General features: G+C 32.7%; 2 protein-coding genes across 4 annotated transcripts; one reads left to right on the top strand and one right to left on the bottom strand.

Annotated features, from left to right (window-relative positions):
- Positions 1 to 1,546: 1,546 nt before the first annotated feature.
- Positions 1,547 to 20,481, bottom strand: LOC134259899 (coiled-coil domain-containing protein 81-like). Of its 3 annotated transcripts, XM_062742495.1 has the most exons (16): positions 20,274 to 20,481; positions 18,036 to 18,097; positions 17,602 to 17,758; positions 14,325 to 14,581; positions 13,048 to 13,127; positions 12,334 to 12,683; positions 11,068 to 11,124; positions 8,855 to 9,038; positions 6,533 to 6,809; positions 6,160 to 6,267; positions 5,990 to 6,073; positions 5,792 to 5,877; positions 5,479 to 5,557; positions 3,955 to 4,194; positions 2,812 to 3,032; positions 1,547 to 2,541 (listed from the first exon to the last, which is right to left on the bottom strand). In XM_062742495.1, the coding sequence occupies exons 1-16, from the start codon at positions 20,353 to 20,355 to the stop codon at positions 2,277 to 2,279; spliced, it is 2,589 nt and encodes an 862-aa protein (XP_062598479.1). In that variant the 5' UTR covers positions 20,356 to 20,481; the 3' UTR covers positions 1,547 to 2,276. The 3 variants fall into 3 exon arrangements, with proteins under 3 accessions (XP_062598479.1, XP_062598481.1, XP_062598480.1); XM_062742497.1 differs by lacking the exon at positions 3,955 to 4,194; XM_062742496.1 differs by lacking the exon at positions 11,068 to 11,124 and having other exon boundaries at positions 20,274 to 20,480.
- Positions 20,482 to 20,912: 431 nt separating this feature from the next.
- Positions 20,913 to 22,798, top strand: LOC134259888 (cystatin-B-like). Its single transcript, XM_062742487.1, has 3 exons — positions 20,913 to 21,043; positions 21,750 to 21,851; positions 22,406 to 22,798. The coding sequence occupies exons 1-3, from the start codon at positions 20,975 to 20,977 to the stop codon at positions 22,529 to 22,531; spliced, it is 297 nt and encodes a 98-aa protein (XP_062598471.1). The 5' UTR covers positions 20,913 to 20,974; the 3' UTR covers positions 22,532 to 22,798.
- The last annotated feature ends 4,184 nt before the right edge of the window (positions 22,799 to 26,982 follow it).

The following is a 26,982-nucleotide window of genomic DNA, read 5'->3' as shown; positions in this document are numbered from 1 at the left end:
ATAAGTGAAGTTGATGATAGTAAAGTTGAAGTCAACACGCCTAACATAAATATTTGGTCTTTGGTTATCATTATTTTCTCTTTCTCGTAAACGCATATACAGTCAGAGTATTAAAATATAAATCAGAAAAGTCAGATTAAGGTTCATAAACCCTCTGCTCACTCATATAAAATGTTGCTTGAACCTCAATGATTTTCCAAAAGAAATGTATTTTATAAGCAAAATACTGACAATTTAATCATAGCTTGCGGGGCAAACTGGACAAAAAAGACACTTCAACTTGGCAAATCTATAAAGGAATAATAGTCATTTATGTCATTAAGAGTTATCTCTCTTATCAGAGTATCAATGACCCTTAAGTGGTATTTTTGTTATTTTGAGTTCACATGGATATTGTGAATCAACGTAGGAATGCAAATAAGTATTGTTAATAGATAAAATGTCGTCGATATACCGGTGTCTTAATATGTTGAACTGAAGATCTCAGCAGATATTTATTTTTATGAAAACGTGTTTATATAAATTCTGCTCCATGTAAAAACAAAAATATATCTCCTAAAATGGGGCGCCGATATTACCCTGGGAATTTTTTGCAAGACCTAGTCTCTCAAAAATACATAGATACATGTATTACATTTATCAATAAGAAAATCAGTCGTCTTTTTTAGTTCAACTTTGGAGTAATTTTGTGTACAATTTTTTTTTCTACAATTCGCAAATGACCAACGACTAGGTAAATTATTACAAGTTCCAATTTCAATCATATTTATATTTTGATGTATGTTTTATTGCAATAATAATCGATTTTGGTGAAAGCTTGTGAATTCAAATTTTTGAAAGTTCCTTGGACTTTTTAAAAATCCGCACCCGACTGAAATCGCTTTTCATATATACATTGTATTGTTGTACGGTACTCCTGAAGTTTATCTTTTATTGCTTTGTGAAGTCTTTCGTTCTGGTGTTTTTTTTCCAAGGGATTAATTCAATTTCAAAATGCTTTATTGGAGTTTATAAGAATCGAAAAAAACACTTTTCGATTATTCTGTAGTTCTCCACAGCAGTTAATGTTTTGTGAGGGTTTAAGATAAAGAGACATTTACTGGATCCTGTAATGTACTGGTACCTTTGATTTAAGGGGGTGTTTTTAAGTTTTGAAGGTAGTGTAGCTGCGGTAAATCAGATTCGATTGCGTTTAATAGAATACTCAAAGAACTGAAAGCTGTAAAGTAATTTTGAAAAAAATATCCTCGTTTACATGGAAACTTTAACAGTGCAAGTAGGATTTTCAAAAGATAATCGATGTCTAATACAACATTAACAACTTTGAGTTTTGTAAATTTTCACAATGGTAACACTGAGGGCTTGAACTAATAGCTTATACTGTATTTCATTCACTTTTGATTGTCCATTTCACTTTTGTTTCAGCAATTGTGTACGTCTAGTAGCCTTAAACAGCACAATGAAGAAATTCCTTCATTGTTTTAACTACTGTAGATAACTCCTTCATTGTTTTAACTACTATAGTATTCTGGTAAAAGACAAAAACTTTTAATCATCCAAATTTTTATTTGAAATGACTATTCACAAAAGCAGTTGACACATAAATAAACATATTTCTTTGTGTTGTACTCAAAATGACAAAGTCTTAACTGAATATTATCTAACAGTAAATGATGGTATATATAAAATATCACAGTCAATCATTAGCAGCTATAGGATATCACAATTCTCAAACCATTGCATACAAACAAACCAAGCAGTTGTTGTATTAAGATGAATCTACAGGGTTTATTCTACCTGAGGAGGTATTCAACATTTAACAAATGCTTCAGAAATAAATATTTTTTTCTTCAAATATTAAAATCTAATTTCCCATACACATGAAATACTCATACAGTTTTACAGGGTTTTGAACATAACAGAAAACAGAAAACATTGGACTGAACACAGACATCGCTACAAAGAATAACATTTTATAAAGGATGTGAATATATAGTATTCCAAAAGACAGTAGTAAAATATATTTCACATCAACCAATAACAGCCTTAAAAGATTTTTACAGACTTAAGAAAAATCAAGACATGATTGTTTTGGGGATTTATATAAATATTCTTTCCTTCTAGATGTAAAAAAACAGTAAAATAAAATGCATAATAAAACCCAGAAAGTAATACTGATGATATAGAAGTGTATAAAATCGCATTGACATATGACATGAGCAATTCATTTAGTATAATAGTAATTATAACTTATAAAGTTTTCTAGATATAGCACGTTAGACCATCAGTCTTGATCCGGGAATGTACCGTGACTCTCTCCAGATATTAGACTCGCCACAATTGTTCAGTTTCCTCTTGCACTGCTTACATCGATTATACTTATCACACTGTTCGTGTAGCAGCGACCCTGGCGCCAGCTGGTGGAGACGTTCCTCCATCTCTCGTTCACGTTTCCGCTTGGAGGACTCAGCCCAATCCTCCTCAAGGCGTCTGCGGACAAAGGCCCTACGTTGGAATCTAGTAGATCTATCCTCTGTCAATCTATAGAAACAATAAAAATGTTTGTTATTCAAAATTCAATTAAATATATCTTTCAAATAATCATAATTTATACATCATGAATAATTTATACATCCCCTGGCCCATAATGAACATGCTATGTTGATTTGATTGATTTAAACATATTTTATTGACAATGTGTCAAAGGGATTGGACACAAATTCCAAAAATTTGTTATCTCTCTCTCTTTTTGTTATCTCTCTCTCTCTCCCATCTCTCTCTCATTCTTTCTCTCTCCAGACAATAACTCACTCTTTCTTGGTCCTATCCAGAACATCTTCCTCCTCTCGCTGTTCCATCAACCTCCTGAGGATATCTTCCCTCTTCTTCTGTGCCACCAGTTCCTGCTGTTCTCTGAATAGTTCATATGCCCTTCTTCTCCTGTCGGCCATTTTCTCGTTGTTCATATCATTCTTACCGAACACCTCGCTGTCAGGTTCTCGAGGTGGAACTTGTAATGGTTTAAACTTCAGCTGAAAACATGCAGCATTTCAATGTTTAAACAGTACCCTACTGTGGGCTTTGTACGAAGTCATAGAACAGCTTCAAATAGATTTTACCGCGCCTTATGAGAATAAATTAGTTCTATTGTAATAAATAGCACCTGGATTAATGAAAAGGATTACCGAATTTATCAATAATGTGTGTAGTAAAATGGATCCCTTTAAACTTCAGTCAAAATAAAAGTTTTCAACAGGAGTTGTTTAAAATTTAGGATTGTATTGAAAGTGGTATTGATTATAAGTATTGATTAGGTACCCTTGGAGAGAATCGGTATGTACACTATAAAGTTCCAGGTGATATCTCATAAAAAAAACTTTAAATTTCCTGATGTAATTTGAAATGTATTTTTTTTCCTTTAATCTTCCTCCAATAAGATTTAGACTGATCTCTCTGTCTACATACAATGTACATGTAAAAGCTGATTAAAAATAGCACTCGGTGCATTGCTCTCATAAGAACCCTGTCTGCAGAAATATATTATCTGCTTAATGGATTGAAGCATAAAAAACAAATAAAACTTATTAACTTAATCATACAGCAGTCACCATGTTAATGATTCAAGTACAATTGTATGTGTCTCAGGTTAGAAAAATAGTTTTGTTAGTCACTGTTAGATGAAGTGTGTGCAAACTACGAAGCTCAAGCCAAACTACATTACACTGTAGAAACTATAAGTGCAACAAAGAAATATTTTTCGGATGAAAGTACATGACATTTATGCTAATGATATGAGATAATATAAATATTATATAAATATATTGTAAATAAAACACGAATTCTAGTTCATCACAAATAATATTTAATGATGGTTGAATTATATGAATTCTTGCATTATCCTTGTTTTATTGTGTTATGGCATATTGACCCGTAGGATTCTGTAAAATAGTATACCCGTGATTTAAAGCTTGGTGACTTCAGTCTCTCATTCATCCTCTCTGGTTCCATGTTCCCGAAAGGTGTCAGGATTTTGGTGATCATGGGAAGAGAGAAATTGCTGCTGCTGAGCTTGGGGCGGGCAGAGGATAATTGGGTTTGGTCTGCAGTGAGCAATCGACGTGGCAGGAGCATGGATGGGGGTTCGGGGGTGCGAACAAGACCGTCACTTTTACGGAAACGATCTCTAATTTTAATCTAGCCAAGCAATGAAGCAAGCAGAAGATTAGTATACAATTTCACAACAAACTGTTAAAAAGCTGAGGCTGAAAAATTAAAGGATGATTTTGTATAAGCCATGCAGGGGCCCTTTTTACAAAAGAACTTTAAAATGAGACCAAAAACTTGTTTTGTAAAATTAAAGAGTCTTCTTAAAATTTCAAGCATTAAAGTATTTTTCTGCATTTTTTTTATTAAATTTCAAACCATTTTCAATTTAATGTAAATATGAAAAGTTATGACAAATTAAATTTTGGACTTAATGGTAACTGACAGTCTTTTTATTTCTTTGCAAAGTGGGCCCCTGCTACTGTGGAATGACATTTTTTTCATGGGGACCAATGTTCGTGGATTTCAAAGGACACCATTCACATACAAATTTACATCTTCACTAAGGATACTTATGTCAATGTGCAGTTTCATTGTATCTTCTCCATAATTTAGATACATACAAATATACATTCCTCAGAAACCTGTTAAACTTTGGTTGCACATGAACATTGACCCCAACAAATGAAATGATTCCACAGTAATAGATATGAAAAATGATCTGTGAGTCCACTAGCTACTACAAAAACTGATCAATGGTAACAATGAGTAGGAAATCATAAAACAGATCTGGAAGACTGAATCAAATTTGAAGAATAGAAAAAATCACACTTTGTCCATCAAAATATTAATTTTTTTTGTTAATTACAAGATATTAATATTTTTCCTATTAACAATGCTTAAACTTTAAAAACTTTTATTAAATGCATATAATTTAGAACTAATAAATATTGATGCCTAGTTTATAAACAGAAAACTAAATACTTATCACAAGTATTAATATTCATCACAGATCACTTTTCAAATACCAACTTTCAAGTAAAAAGTGGTCCATATTAGATTTTATTTACATCAGTTAAAAGGGTATGTGTTAATCTGAAGACATCAAAGGATAAATTGTTATGGTGTACTTTATAAAGATTTACAAATTGCTTGGTTATTATTGCTGCTATTAAAAAAGCACACTTTTACTTTTGTAAGTAGCTAAATAGAAATTTCAAAGCATGCACATTACAGTTATTAATGAAATGGCTTAAAATATAACACTTCAAGAAAGAAAAATTACTTTTTTATATAATCCCATGATTTAGTGTAATGTACATGCTTTGAACAGAATGGTAGTATTAGCAACATTCAGAGAAATGAAGAGTGAAAGTAATATATGAACACTAAAGGATTAGTATTGGTCTGGTAGTTTATAAACTGGTTCCCTACCTGGGCCTCTAGAGCATTCTTGTACATATCCTGTTGTTCATACTTGTCTCTTATAAACTGTTCTCTCTGTGCTGCTAAACTATAAGGGCAAAAGGAAAACATATATCTCTTTGGTGGTGTCTTTTATCCATCAAAGGAAGGAAATAATATTTCATAAAAGAAAAGAAATACAGAATTGCCACGTTAGATTAATCCTGATTAAGAATTGAAATTTATTGTAGCAGAAAACAGAGTCTAATTTGCTGTGGGAGAGAATTTGCTAAATCTTTTGTAAGCTCCACATTAAGTCTTATAATCTATCCTCCATACTTACTCCTCAGCCAACTGAACTTGCTCCAGTCTCTCCAAGAATTCCTCATCAGCTTTCTTCTTTTGCTTCACTGTATCCTTCACAGTTACCTAAAATTATATTAAAGTATATAAGTGATATTTGACATAGCACTTTCTTAACATGTACAATTTAATTTAAAAATTTGTACCAAGAGAGATAACTCTTGATTCTGATGCTCACCTGTCCTGCTAGGTCACTTGCATACTCTCTCTGCTTCAGTATTCTGGGTGGAGTTAGGGGACGCTTTTGGAAAATGTATGATTTCTGTAAACGTACAAAGAAAATATTTTATGCAATTTTTTTTTAAATCTAATTATATGGGATCTATATTGTCTTTTTTCATGTCTTACATGGAAATCCAGGTCTCTGGTCTTCCTCTTATGATTAATGCCCTCTGCGACTCCAAGGTTAAATGCCGCCATCTTCTGTAGATCATGACGCTTAGCCAGCATACCCTCCTGTTAAGAAATTTCATTATAACATTATATTTAGCACTGTTTAATATCACAGGAAGATCAGCAAGTATAATGATGCCAATTGCTCACTAAATTTTTTTCCTGACATTCCAATGCAAAAAAAGAATTAATCCTTTATACCTCAAAAGATTCATTACATTGGATGCAGCCTCATTCTTCTGAACATTTTGTAATTTTTAAGTTTTAATGATTAACTTTAACAAAACATCCCTATCTTTCTCTGTTTATAGAAATATCTCTGTCGTACCTGGTCCTTCAGTGTTTCCTCAGCGTCCTTCATGTACTGGAACTGTTGTAGGAGTTTATCCTCCTCCGCCTCGCGGCGACGTCGCTCCTCGGTGAACGACACGGGGATGTTTCTCCTGGACCTCTGATGACACAGGTAACACAGCTCCTGACCGGCGTTAGGGTGGCCGCACGCAGACTGGGGAGGGCTGGGGGGCTTCTCCTGGTCCAGGGCATTACAGCTCTGAGACCTCTGGAGGGGAGTTAACTTAGGAGAAACAGACTTCCTCTGGGGCAAGCTACAGCAAAGATTTTATGTGATTAATTAAGTAATAATTATGATAAACACATTTTCTCTAAAAGCAAATGCTACAGATGAAATAAATTTTTTTTGTGATTTTTCTTGTCATCCTTCTCCCTCATCCATGCATCCCCCTTACACATTTTGTACAAAGTGGTGAGATCCTTTTTGCGTGCGAATTATTTATGGTGCTGACATGCCAACTTAACCCTATACACCAGTTGGCTTATATATTAACTTAAAGATTACCATGTGCATCACTGATAGAATTTTGTGTATTGAAGAAAATCAATGACACAGTATTTAAATTCTTGTCAAAGGGAATGCAGGACTTGTATGTCAGAAATTTTACACTTGTCAACATTAAATATTAAACAATGATCAATAAACATTTATGGTGATGGTGATTGAAATTTCCTGTAAAAGCATTTCCCATTCTTCTTATTATGACACGCTGTCAATTGTCTCATTCCTAATAGATAAAGTTAACAGTTATCACGCTAATGGTTTATATTACAAATAGAAATTTGAATCAACCTTGCAGGTACATATAACAAGCTACAATGATCAGGGGATTGCTGGTGTGAATTTACAGAGATAATGAAAATAATCAATTTTCTGCCAGCATTTTTGAATTTTAAAACTGCCTTTCTTGTGCACCTTAGTGCCCCCCCCCCCCCCCGACCCCTTCCTCTTCCAAAAATTATAATATTATGAAATACTGATATTACATACTTTTTAATTTACACAACTAAAGTCTGAAAATTCATTTACATATACCATTAAATATGATTATTTAATACTACTTGAATACTTTATAAGGTGTTCCAGATGTGGACCTAAAAATGAATGTTTAAAAATTTTCAACCTCTCAAATGATTTTATATATCCTCCAAATTGTGCATCTTCTAGGGGTATGCAAATTAAACCAAAAACCATTTACCAGTACATTTTTTCCATCACCTACTGGTATATTCAAATGAACCTCAAAATGAGGAATAACTACTGCTCTATCACCATGTAACACTGACTTTAATTGTGCCATGATACATGTACATTCATCAGCTCAAAAAATTATGGCTATACAAAATTTTAAAAACTTGGAAGCTGTGTGGCATGTCCCTCCATTCCAATGCAAAATACTTTAATACCTGTCCTTATGTGAAGCAGGTAGAGGGGTAAGGAATTTGTTTGATTTTCTTAAATCATGATAAGTAAATGTTGCAGCCCTGACTAATGATGTTGATATAGATCTGAAAATAATTGTTTAACCATATGCTTTGTAAATATTGAATTTCCTTCTTTTTTGCAATATATGTCTTAGAAAAAGAAAAATTTTGCCATGTAAGATAAGGATGAAGAAATATTCATAACAGTGCTGGAAAGTGGAACATCCCCAGGTAGAAGCAATGTTAAAATATGAAACTGAAAATTTTGCCCATAAGCTAGCCATCACAATTAATTTTTTAAGCTTCTTGTACCAAACTGAGATGGGGTAGGCTAATAATAATTTGTAATTTTGAGTCGAACTTATTCTCAATCAGTTTTTTATCCTCTGATCCTTCTACATGTACCTTTAATTTAATAGTTAAGCTTTTCTCTTTGATTTCTGTGTATTTCTGCAGAAAACAGACACAGGAGTAAAAAATAATATATATTTCCTTAGTCTGCAATATTTAAAATACTCAGCTTTCTCTTACAACCTGTCAGTCCTTTAAACTACAAGACTAAACTAGATGTCAAATGTTTCTCTTTACCAAAAAATCTATTGGTATGGATGAAATGTAGACTAATAAATTTAAGATCTTCTGGCTAAATCCTCTTGCAAAAGCAAATTCTTCTCTTGCATAAACAGCTAAAGTACAATTTCCATGTTCAGGCTATGCACAGTTGCTATGATATATACTAGACCAGTAACACTTGAAAATTTAAGGTCCAATTAGAAAACATCATTCTGAATATTTATGTATATTTATTATTATGTATATTAATTTACATTTATGCTTTAATTTTTTAAAATTAGAAATGCTATAAAACACTTACCCATCTGCCAGGTCTCTGAATGGGGCAGGGGAGGACTTGTGGAGCAGCCCTGGGGAGGGGGCAGATTTGGGGGTCAGGTTGGAGGGCATCAAATCATCCAGGAGACTGACACCAGTAGCGTGAGCCATCGGCATGGCCAGGCGGGACCCAGAACGACTAGGCGCCACAGGTGGCTTCTTCGTATCTGTAAAGTAAATGGAAGTGAGGATTGTAAGATTGGCTATAAGTATTATAGAGGGAATGCTGAACGTGAAATGATAAACCATTGACTAAATGCTAGCAGTGTTGATCAAATTTTATTACAATTATAAGATCATATAAAGTCTTTCTTAAATGTAAATAAAGCTGTTTGGTCATACATGTGGTAAAGTAACAATATATTACACCTATAGGTACACAATAATGCAATTACACTGGTACATAACAATGTTGTTAACAACTTTAACAGATTTGAGTCGCAATATTATATAATTTTAACCCTTATTTGAAGTATATCGTGATCTTGTATACTACAGGTGACAAGAATCAAGTCATATAATGTTAATTGCTTTATTACCTTCGTCACTTTTAGGTCCCAGGGTTACCCTGTCCAAATTAGCATTTCTCCCAGTGTAACTATTCCACCCATTGAATAAACTTAATCCAAACATTTCTAATTATTTAAGGTCAATTTTTTGTAATATTATTCCTTATAAAAATTATCTCTGTATCACTTCCTTTCGAGTTTCTGGGTACTAAGTGCCTTGGTTACTTATTACTAATTAATGCTACCATAGCAATCCCATCATCACCCATTCAGCCATTAGACAAAACCCCGCAGTCAGAAAGTCAGGCGGTAATACTGAGTCAGCTTTAACGCTACATTGACTCTTGATCTCATTGGTTCAAATGGATGATAGAAAATTAATTTCTTTTATCAGATGAAGATTCTTTTTCATTTTAATATTTTCTCAAGAATTTGACATACAAATATTTCAAAAAAAATTTATTTCATAATTTTTTTCTTTTTTTTTTTTTTTTTTTTTGATAATTAAGACATTTAGGAAGTTTTTCGCATTATTAGTCAGAGTGCGGTAATTAACAATAAATATTTCAATTTTTCTCTCAAATCCACAATTTATGATGTGGATTTAAGATAAAAGTTATCAAACAAACTGCAGGCATTCTATTGACATCAATTATAAATGAATTTCCAATTCCGCTGGGATTGACCAAAACATTCAAAGACTGTTGTCATGGAACTGTATTTGTTTTTACGGAGCATGGGTATGTTGCATTAAAGAACGAGTGAACTAAGGGGGCATTACTTATTTATCAGGTAAAGATAATAGGACAAAATGGAAGTAATTACGATAAAAAACACCCATCAAAGGAAGGCAGAAGCATTAATTATGTAGACGCTTCTAATTTAACAAACAAGGCTAAAAAAAAGAGAATTCTGTATCCAACACATCAACAGTTGCATGTACTTTTTATTTGTCTGCACAGTTTTCAATTCTTAAATAATGTTCCATTAAGCAATTTTAGTATTTTCTTAGTAATAAATATTTAATAATTGAAAAAAATTTTTAAAAAAGTTGAAAATCAACTCAGTCTTTCATTGTACACTCCAGTGTATATAGTGTTTACACTTATGAAATATTTGTTAGTAGTGTTAATGTGATAGTGAAAATAAGAAACTGTCAATAAAGTTTTAATGTCAAAAACAAAGCAAAGCTGTGACATTAAACAGCATTTAAAGCATATGATATATATGGTAATATTGCTTGTTTAGAAAAAATAGTGAAATGTGTTCTATTCATGGTTCCTAATTCTGTTCTTCTTTGAAACATCAATCTGTTTAAATTTCTGTATATTTTTTCAAGACTACGTGTACATTTTCCAACCTATGGAAAGTCTGGTCATAAGGATTCAATAAATATATTATATGGGACAATTATTTATATAATTCAACTTTTTATTGAATAAATATTAAGCTTTTTTTATTCCATTACTCACGAAAGTGTTTAATTTTCATCAGTAAATGATTGATATACTTGTCACACAAAAATTATCTCCATTCACTCCATGAGGATTTTTTATTTCAGTTTAATGTGAATTGTAATTCATTAAATCTCCCCCACCCCTTTTTAAAATATCTAATAATAAAGACTTGGCTGTAATCAATGTATTAGTTGAGACAAAGGACTCGACATTCAGCAAACATTACTCACAATCTTCTCCTATGGCCGGTAAAATTCTCTCTGTGTCAAAATAGTCCCTCCTGGGGACTAGATAGCCAAAAAAAATAGACAATTAAAAACTTGAAAATAATTTCTCTGATCTTTACCTACAAGTCCCAAAGATTAGCAATTCTTTTATTTTTCAAGGTCATTCATGTTTACTCTTGTATTATCAAGGTCAAAAAGAAGTCATTTGAACATATACATATATGCAAGAGAAAAATAAAATTTTGAATTTAAGAGTCTCATTTGAATAAAAGTGTTATATTTTCAAAAATATTAAATGAAAAATGCTTTTTTAATATGTCAGTGTAAAAACATATAACGTGTAAGAAAAAAAAACAATCAAAACTTAAACCTCTCTGACTTTTCTTCAACTATTGAATATAATATCATGTAAATAATTTTTTTTTAGGGTTGAACTAGCTGAAACATCAGTAACCAACCATATATCTGTTTTCCTGGTTTTCTACCTGAAAGGTTGTCTTTATTAAATGTATATTTTTCCTAATTGAGTGTTTAGTTTTATTGCAATCCTAAAGCAAAACCTTCAACAATGTTTATAATCAAATCCATTATCAATAAATTTTAATTGGTTTCTCTAAGTCAATGATCAAATGAATGTGATAGCTAGTCTTTTCCCCCACTTATACAAGGTCTTTTATCAAAGAACAATCCTTGAGAACTACATAATGTGAGAAATAGATCAAAGACTGTATTTTTTTCAAGGCTGTAATGAAGAAAATCAATGAAAATGATTTATGAACTAGATTTTAAAATCAATTGCTTCAGTCATAACTGTCAAAAAATACAATAATCTCTAAGTTCTCATCCAAACCCATACCATTTCTGAAAATCAGAGATGTATAATTGCATGAGCTGACTAGAGATTATATATACTTGTATGTCATCTCGATCTTAGGATTTTCTAATTAATTTATTTAAGAAATTATTAAATTTTTTGCTTGAATCCAAATTACAGCCTTCATCTTAAAAGGCATAGCTTTTTGAAATACAAAAAAATATACAGTATCACTGGATTAAGATAGATCCTCAAAGGGTTTTTTTTTTTTTAAATCATTCAGTCATTGTGAATCTAAACACATTTACCTAAACCTTTTATATACAGATCTCTGTGTAATGCCTTAATCCGTAATTCTCAAAGTTCAAAAGTGAAAAATGTGACTCAATGCTTCTATTAATGTTATCTGTTACTAACTCAGTGTGTTTGAAACATTCAAACAATGTAACACCTACCCTCATTGGCTGTGTGTCCCTCCAATTCTCCTGCAACAGGAGCATTGATTGGATTAAGAGTCTCCTCTGTGATTGGTAAACCTCTGTCCTCAATGTGACGGATAGCTTCATCAGTGGCCATATTACCAGTTTCTGGCCCCTCCATTCCCTCTTGTTTGTACAGGTCCTGGGAGGGATAGGTAGGTATATCATCAGTCTGTTGAGGGACCATTTCAAAAGGTTCTAACTCTACAGGACCTCTGTTGATCTCCATGACATCAGCTGGGGCCATCTGAAAGGCCCCTTCATCTTGTTCTGCTACAGGGGCTAGTGCCCCGGGGCCCCCTGGTGCCAGACTGGTACTGGAGATTCTGGAATTAGGAGGGCAAAGAGTCAGACCATGAATAGGAAATCTTTGTACAGATACAGCTATAAATGCAGTTATACTAAACCTAACTACATTAGAACATGGTTATAGTATGTACCTGGCTTCAAGAGAACATGAATTGGTAAACCTTTATAGTTACTACAGGTTTAGACAAATTTATTATAATAAATAGGTGCCACATGCATTTGATTCTGAGAAATGACACACATGACTAAGTATAACTATATTTTTGGGTACAGGAATCATGTCTGGAGGACACTATAGCTGACATCACAGAGTCTATTGTCCCTCCGTTTGCCTGTCTAGCTATGTGCCTATCTGTCTGTCTGTCTGTATTATTGATTTACTTTGGCAGGATGACTGTTGTACTGGAGGCAGGTCTTGAGGGGATTCTGTCTGACATCACAGAATCCACTGTTCCCGGTCTCTGAAAATACAATACATAACATACAGTTTAAATCCCACAAAAAAGCAGAGATAATTTGATTATCATTTGTAATAGATAATTATGGAAGACTGACAATTATTCCCAAGTAAAAAATGTGACTTTGTCAATTCAAGCTGTAATATCTACTGAAGTATAAATCTAGCCTATGCACCATCTATATCTTCTGTAACCATCTTAAAGATACCATCCTACACCATTACATGTATATAGAACTAATTTATCTGAGAACTTACTTCCTTTGATTGATTTTCAATTTTCTGCAAAAATTGTTAATGTATCTTAATATTATATAACAAAAAAATTGATTTTATATATTCTTCACAAGTTGAGCTGATCAAAGACATCAATTTCAAAGTGACAGTTTGTGATTAATGTTACAACATCCTTTCCTATAAAAAAATATCCAGAAGGAAACCTTTAAAATGAGACACTCAAGGCAATGCCCAGACAATCTGAGTTATCAAACATTGTGTTTAATGCTTGAAGTTGACATTTTATGTTCATTCAAAAGCTTTTAAATCAGATCAATATAGTTTTGTACCATTCACCATCTGACAAACAGAGTAAGGGAGCATTTTACTTTGTTGCCATACACCACACAGAGAAAATATAAGCTAGGTCATGGGTTTGTACATCAAGGGAACATTATGATGTTCAATGTTTACCTGTAGAATTATTTGATGTTTGAATTTCAAATATATAAGCAACTCATGTTTGCACAAGGAATAATGGAATGCTCTTTGGCATCTCTTAAATAGATATCTATCAAATTAATTTTACAGATTTGTCTTGGTATTATTACATTGTCTCTTTATAAAAAAAAAAAATGATTATATAAAATAAAGATTTAGATAATACTGCATATTCTTGATGTTTTTCATTTTTTTTTGTTTTTTGCATTACTCTTAAAAAAAGAAATATTTTTACGTAGAATGATATCATGATAATGATATCATGATACATTAATCATTTTACTACATAAACATGATAAAGTGTTTAAATTACTTGATTCCATCTTTTCCATCTACCTAATTAGAAAAACAGCACATTCATATTTACCTCTGTAAATCTAGCAGTATAGTCAGTCATGATTAAAGTACAATCAAAGAAGTCATGATTACTTGCTTCACACTGATCTTTTTGTTGTTCATTAACTTACAAATAGGTCACCCTTACATTTTGCATGGAGTCAAGGAGTTTCCCAGTGCCATCCATCTGATTGATGAACTCCTTGTAGAACCTCATTTTGACCCGTGCATCCCTGACGGTCAGGCGGCCGATTCCTGTGAAGGTCAGCTCCACATTCTTTTTGGCGCTGACGGCCCGGGACACAGTGCTGAGGATCTCCCGTATACAGGTCTCCACCGTGTCTCTGTCAAACGGACTCTCAAACGACAACGCCGCAAAGTTCAGCTGTATTACTGGTATGTTTCCTGCAAAAAAATCAGTTCCAAAGTTATAAAGAGTTCTCCAACTGTTGAGTGCCCGTCAGTCCTATAGAAAATGTCTACTCGCTAATAAATAACATATATACTACTGTATACAGAGAAATTTTCGCCCTGTTTTATTTTCGCCCCTTTTGTTCTATCCTGACTTTGGACAAATTCAAAGAATATAGTATAAATTCTTAAATAAAACCATGACTGGGCAAATTTAAAACAGGGCAAAATTCTCTGCAAGTGTGAAAGGGCAAAAAAAAAAAAAAAAAACAAAGGGTGAAAATAACCCCATATACAATATTTATACAGAGATTTCAAATCATTGCTCATGCAATTATTGAAGAAATATAACTGCCAGTCTTTTAAAATATAAACATTTTGGACATATAACATAAATATGTTACGGGTCAAAGACATCAAAAATATTACATGAAATAATTATGGTAAAACTTAATATATGAGAAATTTCTAAATTTCAGTCTATGCGAAAGTCACCGGACCGTCGGTTTTTACCGGTAAAATTTAGGTCGGGTCGGTAAAAAAAATCAGTTTACAGGACCGAATGTCCGGTAAAAAATAAGGCCAAATAAATCTAAATTAAGAGGTAAACATGGTCAAATTCCCCACAAATGTCCTTTATTTGACTAATTTAGCAGTAATAACTGATTAATTTTTATATATTACAACCCTGTCATGATCGTTTTTATTCTAATTCGAATTTCCTCTGTCAAGGGTTAGAGATCTTTAGATAGCTCATACGTAGATTTGGTTGGGAAAATATTTAGATAGCTCATACGTAGATTTAGTTGGGAATTTTTTTTCAAATGATCATCAAACTTGAGTAACCATAATGAGTTGTTTCAGGAAAAATAAATATGCATTGAAAGAGCATATTAGATTTAAGAATTTTTTTTGATACAGTGTATGTTGTACAAGTCAAATATGAAGGAAAAAATACATGCAATTGTATAGATACCTTTAACAAAGGAAAATTATAAATATTTAACATGTCCATTTCACTCTGAATTCATTTAACAATAAGGTTAAATTTCACAGTGAGAATTAACCCCATCCCACCACCCTCTCTCTCAATCTCAGTATCATGATGTATGGATTTAAAGGAAAAAAAGTCGGTCTGGTAAAAAATTGCTTGGTCTGGTAAAAATTTTATTTTTACCAGACATTTTGTCTGGTAACAATTTTCAACTTTCGCGTAGACTGAAATTTAACTTATAAACTGAATTGATTTTTTAAAAATGTTGATGATTTTCTACATAACCAATTATCTTTTGACATTTAACATCCAAAATGATTAGGGGTGGCATGTAGGACAGTAAGAGTCAAACAGACAGACAGACAGACAAAGGGTGTAAACTGACTAAAAATAAGGTAAATGTTCTTACAATCATTACTGCTTATTGTAAAGTTATCATCAGAAATGTCAACTAAATTGTTAGACTATAACTGAAGTTTGAAGCTTTTACCGGTAATATATTTATTAACACAGGAAATCTACTTTGATTTTACAACTTTATACCTTTTTGATAATTTTGAAATATATTCTCTTAAAATCTTTCTTCACTCTTGAATCAAATTATTATTGACTTAGTCTACAGAGTAAGACATCAACCCTGTAAGCCTTGTAAAAAAGCATTTAAAGGATTTAAAGATTTATTAGAAAGCAGACCAAGTGTTCAATCAGATTGAGCATCAACAATTATTTTAACTGAAATCTAAAGAGCTTAAGTTCATTGTACTGCACCTAAATTCAATTACAAATCTGCAAGTTAATCTTCTTCTGTGCATTTTTAATACCAGGTACATGTTTGCAATTTATACTTCTTGTACACAAATCATTTTACATTCTCCTAAAATGAGAAGTCTGGTGGAGCTTTCATAAGTTAGACTGCTTGACACAATTTACAGAAGTAAAATGAAAAATTGTATTGTGTAAACAATAGTCTACTAAGAAGTATGCTAAGAATCTAGACTTGATATGAATTCAACAATAATTTTATCATTTTAAGAAAAAAATCAGACAATACTCTCTTACATACAAACAACATATCTCAAATTGAGCTCCTGACTAATGTTCCTGGTTGTGTATTGGGGAGATTTAACTTCAATCATTATTTACCTTATTTACTTTTATAAAGTAATTATTATAAGGACAGTTTACATTGGTAGATACCGGTCAGAGACGGCTAGTCAATGCCATTTAAATCCTAGCGACGCTTTTAGAATTCACTCTCTTTGTACCAGATAAGTAGAAGTCTATTGTGTATGGGTCAAATTGAGCATTTGGGTCAATATTTCCAAAGATAGGTAATACACCTTTTAAGGTTATGTCAGAGAGATTTGAAAATTGAGTGTCAAAAGTACATATAAAGTTGATAACTATATTAACTTTCAAAGTCTACTGAAATTGTTCTTTATTCACAGAAAAATAATTATTCAACATAATTAATTTATGAAAAATGTTTGCTGAGAAGAGCCTTTTTTCCTGATATTTGTTTTCATTTTTTTTGGAGACTGTCAACTTAATTATTCCTAAGGTTTAATTTTCTAGAATAACAAAACTCAAAAATGTCAGTTCAATGGTGCCCAAGTGCAAATTCATAACCCATCAAAATATCCACTACACTTTCAAATCACATTTGATTCTTGCTTAAGTCATATTTCACTGACTGGAAACCATTGGTCTTATGTCCTACCTTGGACATGATATTTCAATAATTGGAGCTAGAGACCATGGGTCTTAAGTCATACCTGGGACATGATATTTCACTGACTGGAGACCATGGGTCTTAAGTCATACCTGGGACATGATATTTCACTGACTGGAGACCATGGGTCTTAAGTCATACCTGGGACATGATATTTCACTGACTGGAGACCATGGGTCTTAAGTCATACCTGGGACATGATATTTCACTGACTGGAGACCATGGGTCTTAAGTCATACCTGGGACATGATATTTCACTGACTGGAGACCATGGGTCTTAAGTCATACCTGGGACATGATATTTCACTGACTGGAGACCATGGGTCTGCGCAAATTTTTCTGACAACATAAAGATTGGTCTCTGCATCATAATAAATTTGTTGTTTCCTATATCCAGCTTTTTCTGTGTGAAGGTAAATGTTCCCAGCATAGGGATACTGACACCCTGTAAAAAAGGATTTAAAATTACATAGAATAACATAACCATGATAATCATATCATAAAACAATAAATGTTTATTTAGGTTTACATGGCATATTTATAATGGAAAGAAAGTACTGTGCATACAAATTGGCATCCCCCTTCAGTAATCCATAATGCAAGGGGGATGCATAGATTTCTAGATAAGTGGTTATTTTATAATATCCTAAATCAATAAGGCATTTCAGAAAACTTTATATATAAAACATGTTTCTGAGATACACATAACTCTCTATATTTACCTTCTGCTGGGACATGTGTTTTTCAATAAAATTGGAGAGATTTTCCCACACACTGGCAACATCTACAAAAAATATTGAAACTCAACTTGAATAAAAGCAAGGAAAATATCTAAGAAAAAAAATTGATTTAAAAAGATTAAAATGAATCCTAAAATGAACAGAAGATAAAATTTTTTCAGTAAAAAATTTTAACACCAACAAATTACAACTAAAAGATGCCAATATTTGCCAAATGTCAAAAAACAAAATAAATCTCAAAAGATTGATTCATTTGATATCTGATAAAATCAGTACATGCACTTCAAGTTACTTAATTCCCATATCAATCTAAAGAGCAAAATTCAATTTGCTATTTCAGCAAGATACAATCCATGTAACTTCAATTTATATGTCAGTAGCATACATTGGTTTAAAAATGATTAAATACTGCAGAGGACAAATAAAGTTTTTTTTTTAATTAAATCAATTTTAAAAGTTGTATCTTTGAGAAACTTTGTGCACATATTTCAAGCTTTTACAAATTATAAGTTATATGTTCATGAAATGCAAAGATCCTTTGTTTTCAAATAGGTAAAATCATTTTGCTTCATGCTTTTTGTGCAAATATTTTGAAAAATTTGCAATGGATGCTGCTGTTACACATATAGTAGTTATTGTAAGGTTTGATTGCTAATCATGCTTATTTGTCCATGTATATTTGATGACTTCACCAGAGACAAGAAGAAAGAAATAAAGACAACTTAAAATTAATCAACTTAATTATTAAAAATGTCAGTTTTGGATGTATGCAAGGATTTAACCTTAAGTTTACTTATATGGCATCAGGTATATGACATCAAGGTACATTGTAATGTAAACAGCTTGTTTGATGTCATAAGTATAATATAGTTTAATTAATTCTTTTATTCACTGAGAAAGCTTACAAAAAGCATTTACTGATTATATAATAGTGTTGCATTATGCATGTACTATGCCTAAATAGTAGGCAGGGTTTGACACATGGTGCACGAGCCGGAGGCAACACTATTGTTATTATTATGCTGACTGTTGTAATTATTTATGCGGCAATCTATTTGACTTTTTCCTGAAAATATCGGTGCTTACACAGCGCACTTGCAAGAACTCATTCAAAATCTTCATGCTAAAATTATTTGCATGCTTAGTTATTTTGGTTACTAGTATTTTCTCTAAAAATGTCGGGATTTTCTGTCCCAAAGCAACTCATCTTTATTTTCTGTTTTGTTAGTAACTAAGTAAGCCTTATTTGTTTGCAGACGTCGATTCTCATTGATAATTTTCTTTTACATCCTTCAATCAAGCGTAATATAAAAAAGCGTTTTAATGACTCTATGAAATCAGTTCATCTAACGATCTGTATGTAATTAGTTTGAAAGTTTGTTGTACACATTAATCTAAAGTTCTTTAGAATAACATAACTGTTTTCAAATAATATTTGTCTATTTTCTCCTTCTTGTGTCAATTGTATAAATTAAGTTTATACATTTAATAAATTTCAAACAATCATTGAACGTCTCTGTGGCGTAATCGATAAGGCATCGGACTGACAACCTCATGGTCGTGAGTTCGATCCCCGGCGTGTGTACGAAAGAATTTTATTCAATAAATAAAGCCGTGCACTATTTCGGCATAGTATGCTTACGCTATATAAATCCTTAGACCACTATGCGAGAATAGTAGGGTATGGGTTATATAGAGACAAACTGACAGGAAGCATAATAATAAACAATAGTAATGCAGTTACATGATATGATTCAGCATACATCCAATAACAAGAAGCTATACCAGACGAAGCACATTCAACAAGTGTGACAATGTTTCTAATTTATCAGTCTGTCTTTTCATTTTTTTTCTTATTGCTACACCTGTATCATAATGTATTGTAAAGCGCTTTGAGTAGCATTTATGCTAGAAAAGCGCTATATAAAAACAATTATTATTATTATTATGTTAGTAGCTTCTTATGATTCAATCGATTAGAACTACCGTCATAATCAAAAAGTTCACTATCATACATGCAAATAAGAGTTTAAGAAATAAGTTTTATTATTTCTGATTTCAGTTATGATATGTTGTCTTGTTGAGTACAAGAGTCATCCCCCATCGTGTGTACTGTAAAGAATGTTCCTATGGCATACGTGATGCGAATACATGATAAATATATCTTCTTGTGTCATATTTGCCCTATAAAAAGTTCAAACACACGTCTTTATATCTTACCGTCTTCTGAAAGTTTATCCTTAATTAAAGAATATTTGTTCGACTTGGCCTCGGCCAATATCCCTTGCATTGGATCCGACATTATTCTCTGTATCTGTATATCACAAACAAACTTCAAAGTGCAACATTATGCATGTTATTTACTCGCCATTAATGCATTTCACTGCAAGAGGTGTCCATAGACAAACGTTGCCAGGGAAGGTAAGAGCTCATTGGATATCCCGCGGGACGTCACAAGTAGAGCTAGTCTAAAATGATGGGAATATGTTTTTCTTCTTTTTATTAAAGGCAGATAATTATGGATAAAAATGATAGAAGCATTCATACGAAAAATTGATTTCGAAAGTTGAAGAATATAATATTTTTAAAATCTTGTAAAATAAGGTATACGAAAACAAATAAGAAAGTAAAATATAAAATTGAACAAGTACAGTTAGATATGTTTTATCCGATAAAAATTATACGTTAAAAAAATGATAAAATAGATTTAGATAATGAATTTCGTGACATATGTTTTTGTGTATTTTATGTGAAAATTTAACACTGCCCCCCCCCCCCTCCCGAAAATCATAACCATACAGTGAAATATAAAAATCAGTCCGGAATATTTTTTGCACACGAGTTATCTCTCTTGCATTAGTGACGCGAGGCGTCACGAGCTTTTTCATTTCGAGGGAAATCTTGAAAGGTAAACAGTCGCAATGATGAAGTGTGGAGGAACCTCAGATTGTAAGCCAGCAGATGCTGAAATCCAGTCGATCATCAATGAGGTAACAAACTAACATATTTAATATGATTTCTTGTGCAAACCACTGTCAATGATTTATTTCCTGGAGTCTTAGATTGGTTTTCATGATAGGTCATTGGCCTAAGGGGTTTAGCAGCTGTTGGCTGTTTACTTGTGTGAAATTACTATTTATATGATTTAGACATTTTGGTCAGCAAAATTTGATTTGAATAAGTCATATATATTTACAGTGCATTAAGTATCTGCTGGTCTTGGAAGTTCTTGATTAAAACTAAAAACCCCTGCAGGTGCTGTCATCATCATGAGACTCTGACTCATAGTTTAAACTAAGTTAAAGAAGGATGTTTTCTTCTGAGTGACCTTTGATCAGTGATCTAATGTTACATTAGTTTTTACCTGAACCACTCATTAATTTCCATTTAACATGTTTAACCGGATACGTAGGGAAAAGGTATGCATTGCAAAATGATAAAATACATATGAAAATCTAGTTTTTATCTGAACAGTGTTCAAAATAAATAATCTATGCACACAACTCCATGATAAGAAGACTTGTGGTTAGATAATAAATTTGTTACTGATTAATTATCCTTTATGATAAACAATCAAGGTGAATCCTGATGATGCAGGAACAAAATAATGAGGAGGATGAACTTGCACATACTTTTAATCTGTATTATTTTATGATATCTTCATAATGTATAAACACTTACTTTGATTTATTGTAGGTAAAAGGTGCAGTAGAAGACAAGGTGGGAAGGAAGCTGGATACCTACACACCAGTGTCATACAAAACCCAGGTGGTGGCCGGTACCAACTACTTTGTAAAGGTAACAATGAAAGACTTTTAATGATTGTAGTCTATTGTTAAATAGTGTAAATCAAAATCATGAAAAAGATGTGCATAAATCATATACAGGAGGAAGAGAGAGTCTATGTCTTTCAATGTTCCTAAATAATTCATAATTTGTAATAAGGCCTAGAAAAAAAATATGTTTGTTTCCGCTTTCCCGACCGACCCTAATTTATAGTGCCGACCCTAAAATTTTTTTTAATGCTTTTGACCCATAAAGTGCAAGATTTCACCCAGGGAATTATAGTCTCCAACTTTGCAAGCTTTTCAAGACAGAAAGAAGTTTGAGTCACCTTTCTATTATAAGTTTAAGTCACAGAATTGCTTGAAAACACCATTTCTTTTGTCATTAATGTTACTTCTATACACGTTTTGATTAAAGAAGTAAAAAAAAAAAATTTCAAAAAAAAAAAAATTTGCCTACCTACCTACCCTATATTTTTTCAGCCTGAAAGCGGAAACAAACATATTTTTTTAAGCCTAACTGCTTAAAGTGTCATGTATTAATTTGCTGAGTGTTCCTTCCTGTAGGTAAACATTGGTGATGAACACATACACCTGAGGATCTTTGCTCCTCTTCCTCACACCAACCAACCTAAGGAGCTGTCCGACTTACAGCGAGGGAAGACAGCCGAGGACGAGCTAGCTTACTTCTGATTGGACACGGAGGCCACTACAGCATATTCCTCAGTAGACAATCCGTGATCAAATAACAGTGGATTCAGAAGTACCCGAAACTCATAAACATTATGTACACAAATGTACACCAAAATTAGAACAAAACCTAAAGAAAATATTCATGTCTCATTGAAACAATAGTTTGATATGTAAGCATTTTTAAATGTGTATTAAAATTAATGATATATGTATACATGTACTGGATGTAATGATCGTGCAATAAATTTGATTTTTTTTTTACACTCAGATGTTTTTTTTGTAAATTATTTCCACCTACTATAGTAAGATATTAATTAAGTCTAATAATGGTACATATAAAGTTTTGGAACTTTTTTTTTTACTTATACAACCTTAGGCATCAGCATATATGTGTATGTCCTTGATGACTAGCTTGAAGTCTGAAAAATTGGGATTGACAACCAAAGACCTACAGTGCCTCCCATTGAAAAAAGTGTATATTTATTTCATAAAAAATGTGTTGTTTCTCTCTTAATTTTCGTGGTATACTGTTAATATATTTCAATATGTATCTAACCATGTATTTCTAACCATATTTTTTTTACTACTTTCAAAGCTAAACTGTATGTACAAGTCATGCTCACAGCCCACTAGACTGTTATCTTGCAGTTTGAATAGGCGAAATTTTCAATAGTCTCAATTTCATGCCCAGGAGGGCTAAAAAACAACGGTTTATGGAAATGTTCTGTTCTGGTAGTAAAAGAATATGGCAGGAACACACAGTTCAAAAAACTGTGAGATAGCAGCAGAAACACGCAATTTCCAAGAATTGTGGTCCCCTGCTTTTATTGTCTTTGTGGGTGATTTGTCATTTTTTATGACATATTGTGTCAAATATGAACACCCTATCATATGTCATTTAGAAATTATCACCGAAGTTGAATTTCTATAAAAATATGGTCAATAGTCAAGGTCAAGGAGTCAGAAATCATAGCATGCTCAGACATATCTTGTCACAGGTAATGCACTTGTCAAATATGACAGCCCTACCTCTTCTCAATCAAAAGTTATAATGAACAAGATGTGTTTGTTTAACACTAATGACACTATATGGCAACATAGTGAAGATTAAACTTTTCTGAAATGCAAATTAAATATATTGTTACCCAGAGTAGGGTCTTCTCAAAAGAAATACTATCTTGAAATATGAAAGCCCTAGCACCACCTGTTTAAAAGTTATGGCCAAGGATAAATTTTTGAAAGGTACATGTAGTTCAAACTCCAAGGTCAAAGGGTCAAAGTTGTTAGTTTCTTAAGAAAGGTCTTGTCACAAGGATCACATATGTGAGGTATGAAAGCCCTAGCCTTTACCATTAAATAGTTATGGCCAAGGTTGTAGTTTTCAAACCATAGGTCAAACTTCAAGGTCAGAGGGTCAAAGTTCTTGTTATCCAATGAAGGTCTTGTCACAAGAATTAAGTATGTGAAGTATGAAAGCCCTAGCCCTTACTGTTCAAAAGTAATGGCCAGGGTTAGAATTTTAAAAAGAAGTAGGTCAAACTCCAAGGCCAAGGTCAGAAGTTTAAAGTTCTTTTATTTAATGAATTTCTTGTCACAAGGATTAAATGTATAAAATGTGAAAGCCCTAGCCCTTACTGCTCAAAAGTTATGGCCAAGGTTAAAGGTTTTAAAAAGTAGGTAAAACTCCAAGGTCAAGGTCAAATTGTCAAAGTTCTTGTTATCCAATGAAAGGTCTTTTCACAAGAATTAAATATGTGAAGTATTAAAGCCCTAGCCTTTAACGTTTAAAAGTTATGACAAAGGTTAAAGTGTTTTCATAAGTACAGAAATCTCCAAAGTCAAAAGTCAAAGTTGATCGATGAAAGGACTTGCCACAAAGAATATATATGTGAAATATGAAAGTCCTAGTATCTACCGTTCAAAAGTTATGGCCAAAGTAAAAATTTAAAATTTTTGTGTAAAAGTGGGTCAAACTCTAAAGTCAAGGTCAAAAGGTCAAATTTGGTGCCATCCAAAGAAGGGGCTTGTCAAAAGGAATACACATGTGAAATATGAAAGTCATAGCTCCACTAAAGCAAAAGTTTTGGGCAAGGTTGAAGTTTTTGTGACAGACGGACAGCTAGACAGTCTGACGGACGGAAAGACGGACAGACGAATGAGATTTAATGTCCCCTCGCTTTCGCGAAATCGGGGAACAATACACAGAGAAAATTGTGCACTTTTTGTTTTTAATAAAAATACTCTTTTTTATGCCCCCGTAAACGAAGTTTCGGGGGTTTATAGCTTTTGTCGTTTACGTCCGTCATGCAGTCTGTCCAGCTGTCTGCATGTCTAGATCTCTGTCTGTCCGCAAAAACTTGAACCTTCTCTCTCTCTCTCTCTCTCTCTCTCTCTCTCTCTCTCTCTCTCTCTCTCTCTCTCGATCGATCGATCGATCGACCAATCGATCGAAAGTCAAAATATACACAATTCTGTTGTAGTAGAGATAATTAATGGACATTTTGTTTTAAATGAATTGTTCTGAAAAAAAATAAAATAAAAATATTACACAGAGTATAAACGACATGGATCTAAGAAGCCTGATTTTAATCAGATTGCCAGCGTTCTGCATGGGCATATTTTTGTATTGTGATGTTAAGAAAACTTAATTTGATTAACTTAGTTACTGAAGAAATACTGATCAACTATTGCTTAGTTCAGGATGCACTTTACATGACAACCGACTAAAGTTCCGGGGTCATAAAACTTTTACACTTGCATCTACAGGCTTTAGAATTATTTTTAAAAACAGAGGACATTGATTTCAATATTAACATGATTAAGAAGTGCACATGAGGTGCTATTTTATCGGTACATGTATACCGGTATATCGTGATTTTTAATTGCGTGATACGTATCTTGATACTGAGACTAAAACATATAAATATTCAATTAAAATTATTGTAAAAATTGCTGGTAAATATATCATAATATTGTGATATTTGGGGGAGGGGTATCGATATCGTGATATATCGCGATATGATATTTGGGGCATCTCGTTACTAACGGATATGGGAAATGAGGGTATATATGGAATTCAATTGGAAACATTTTACGGAACTACCAATGCAGCTGTGAGCATAAACATATTGAAAAATTATTGGTAAATCCATTTGAAAACTTAGATCTAAAATACCCCCTAAGTATATTCTTGTGTATATCTGCGAAAATGTGAATATTTAAATTGTTTATTTCTTTTCTTTCTTTTTTTATTTTTTTAATACAGTTTTGATGAAAATTATAATGAATTTTCCAGTAAAACGGAGACTGTGGATTTAGTGTTGAATATTCTAATTCGAGGGCCAACCGGACAAACTGAAGAATATAAACTATATAGTACTAGTATTCATTTGGACTTCGAATACAGTCCATCAAACAAAATTATTCACATGAATGTGCACATCCGATGATCGATAAGCTCTACTGAAGAATATGTATGTATTGTAACAGTATTTCATAAAAAGTGCATTGATGTCCCCGTATGGTAGCTATTGGCGAGGGTTGAAGTTTCTCAGATGCAAGTCGACAAAGGTCAGTTAGGGTCAAAATTGTTGGTGTCCAAAGGAACGTCTTGTCACTTAGAATACACCTGTGAAATACGAAAGCCTTAGAACAATAATGTCTGAAAATAATCTATTAATAGCATTTCACACTGTTTTTGCACTTGCTCCTGTGTAAAAATAAGCATAAAGGTATTGTTTTTAATACCTAAAAATTAAGAGCAGTTAAGTGGTCAGAAAAAATATTGTCAAAGTTTTGAAAATTTCACACAAAGACTTTTCGGACATAGGTCCGCCCTTAAGTAAGTCAAACTCTGAGGTCAAGGTCAAAATGTTTTTACCAATTGAAAGGTCACAATGAACAGATGTAAACTATGAAAGTCTTAACAACAAGTACATGCATGTTTAAAAATTACTAAAGCCGTGAGTGTTAACTGTTCACAACTTAAGTTATGGCCAAGGTTAAAGTTTTTTTTAGTGAGTCAAACTCTAAGGTCAGGGTCAAACAATGAATAAACATGTGAAGTAAAGCCTTAGCACCAAGTGTTCAAAAGTTACGAGTATACAGCCAATTAGGTTTAACTGTGGTATTTTTTGTAAAAGTGGGTACCTGTCAAACTCCAAGATCAAGTCTGAAGAGGTCAAAATTGGTGGTATCCAAAGAAATGTCTCTTGTTACAAGGATTACATCTGTGAAATAGAATACTATAGTGCCACAGCCACACAGCCACACCCAGGCACTCAAAAGTTTTGGGCAAGGGTTTTAAAGTTTTTGCGGACAAAGAGACAAACAATTAAACATGCAGACGTGCAGACTGACGCACGGACAGGGCAAACGCTATATATCCCGAATCTTCAAATTTCAATTCTGGGTGTATAAAAAGTCGGAGTACGTCCCATATCATATCAACT

The sequence above is a fragment of the Saccostrea cucullata genome, unplaced genomic scaffold (genome assembly GCF_032062105.1).
Source record: "Saccostrea cucullata isolate Sc308-1 unplaced genomic scaffold, CSIRO_AGI_Scuc_v1 ctg4085, whole genome shotgun sequence".
Taxonomy (NCBI): Eukaryota; Metazoa; Mollusca; class Bivalvia; order Ostreida; family Ostreidae; genus Saccostrea; species Saccostrea cuccullata.
The sequence above is the reverse complement of the archived record's forward strand: the minus strand, read 5'-3'. Positions and strand labels throughout refer to the sequence as shown.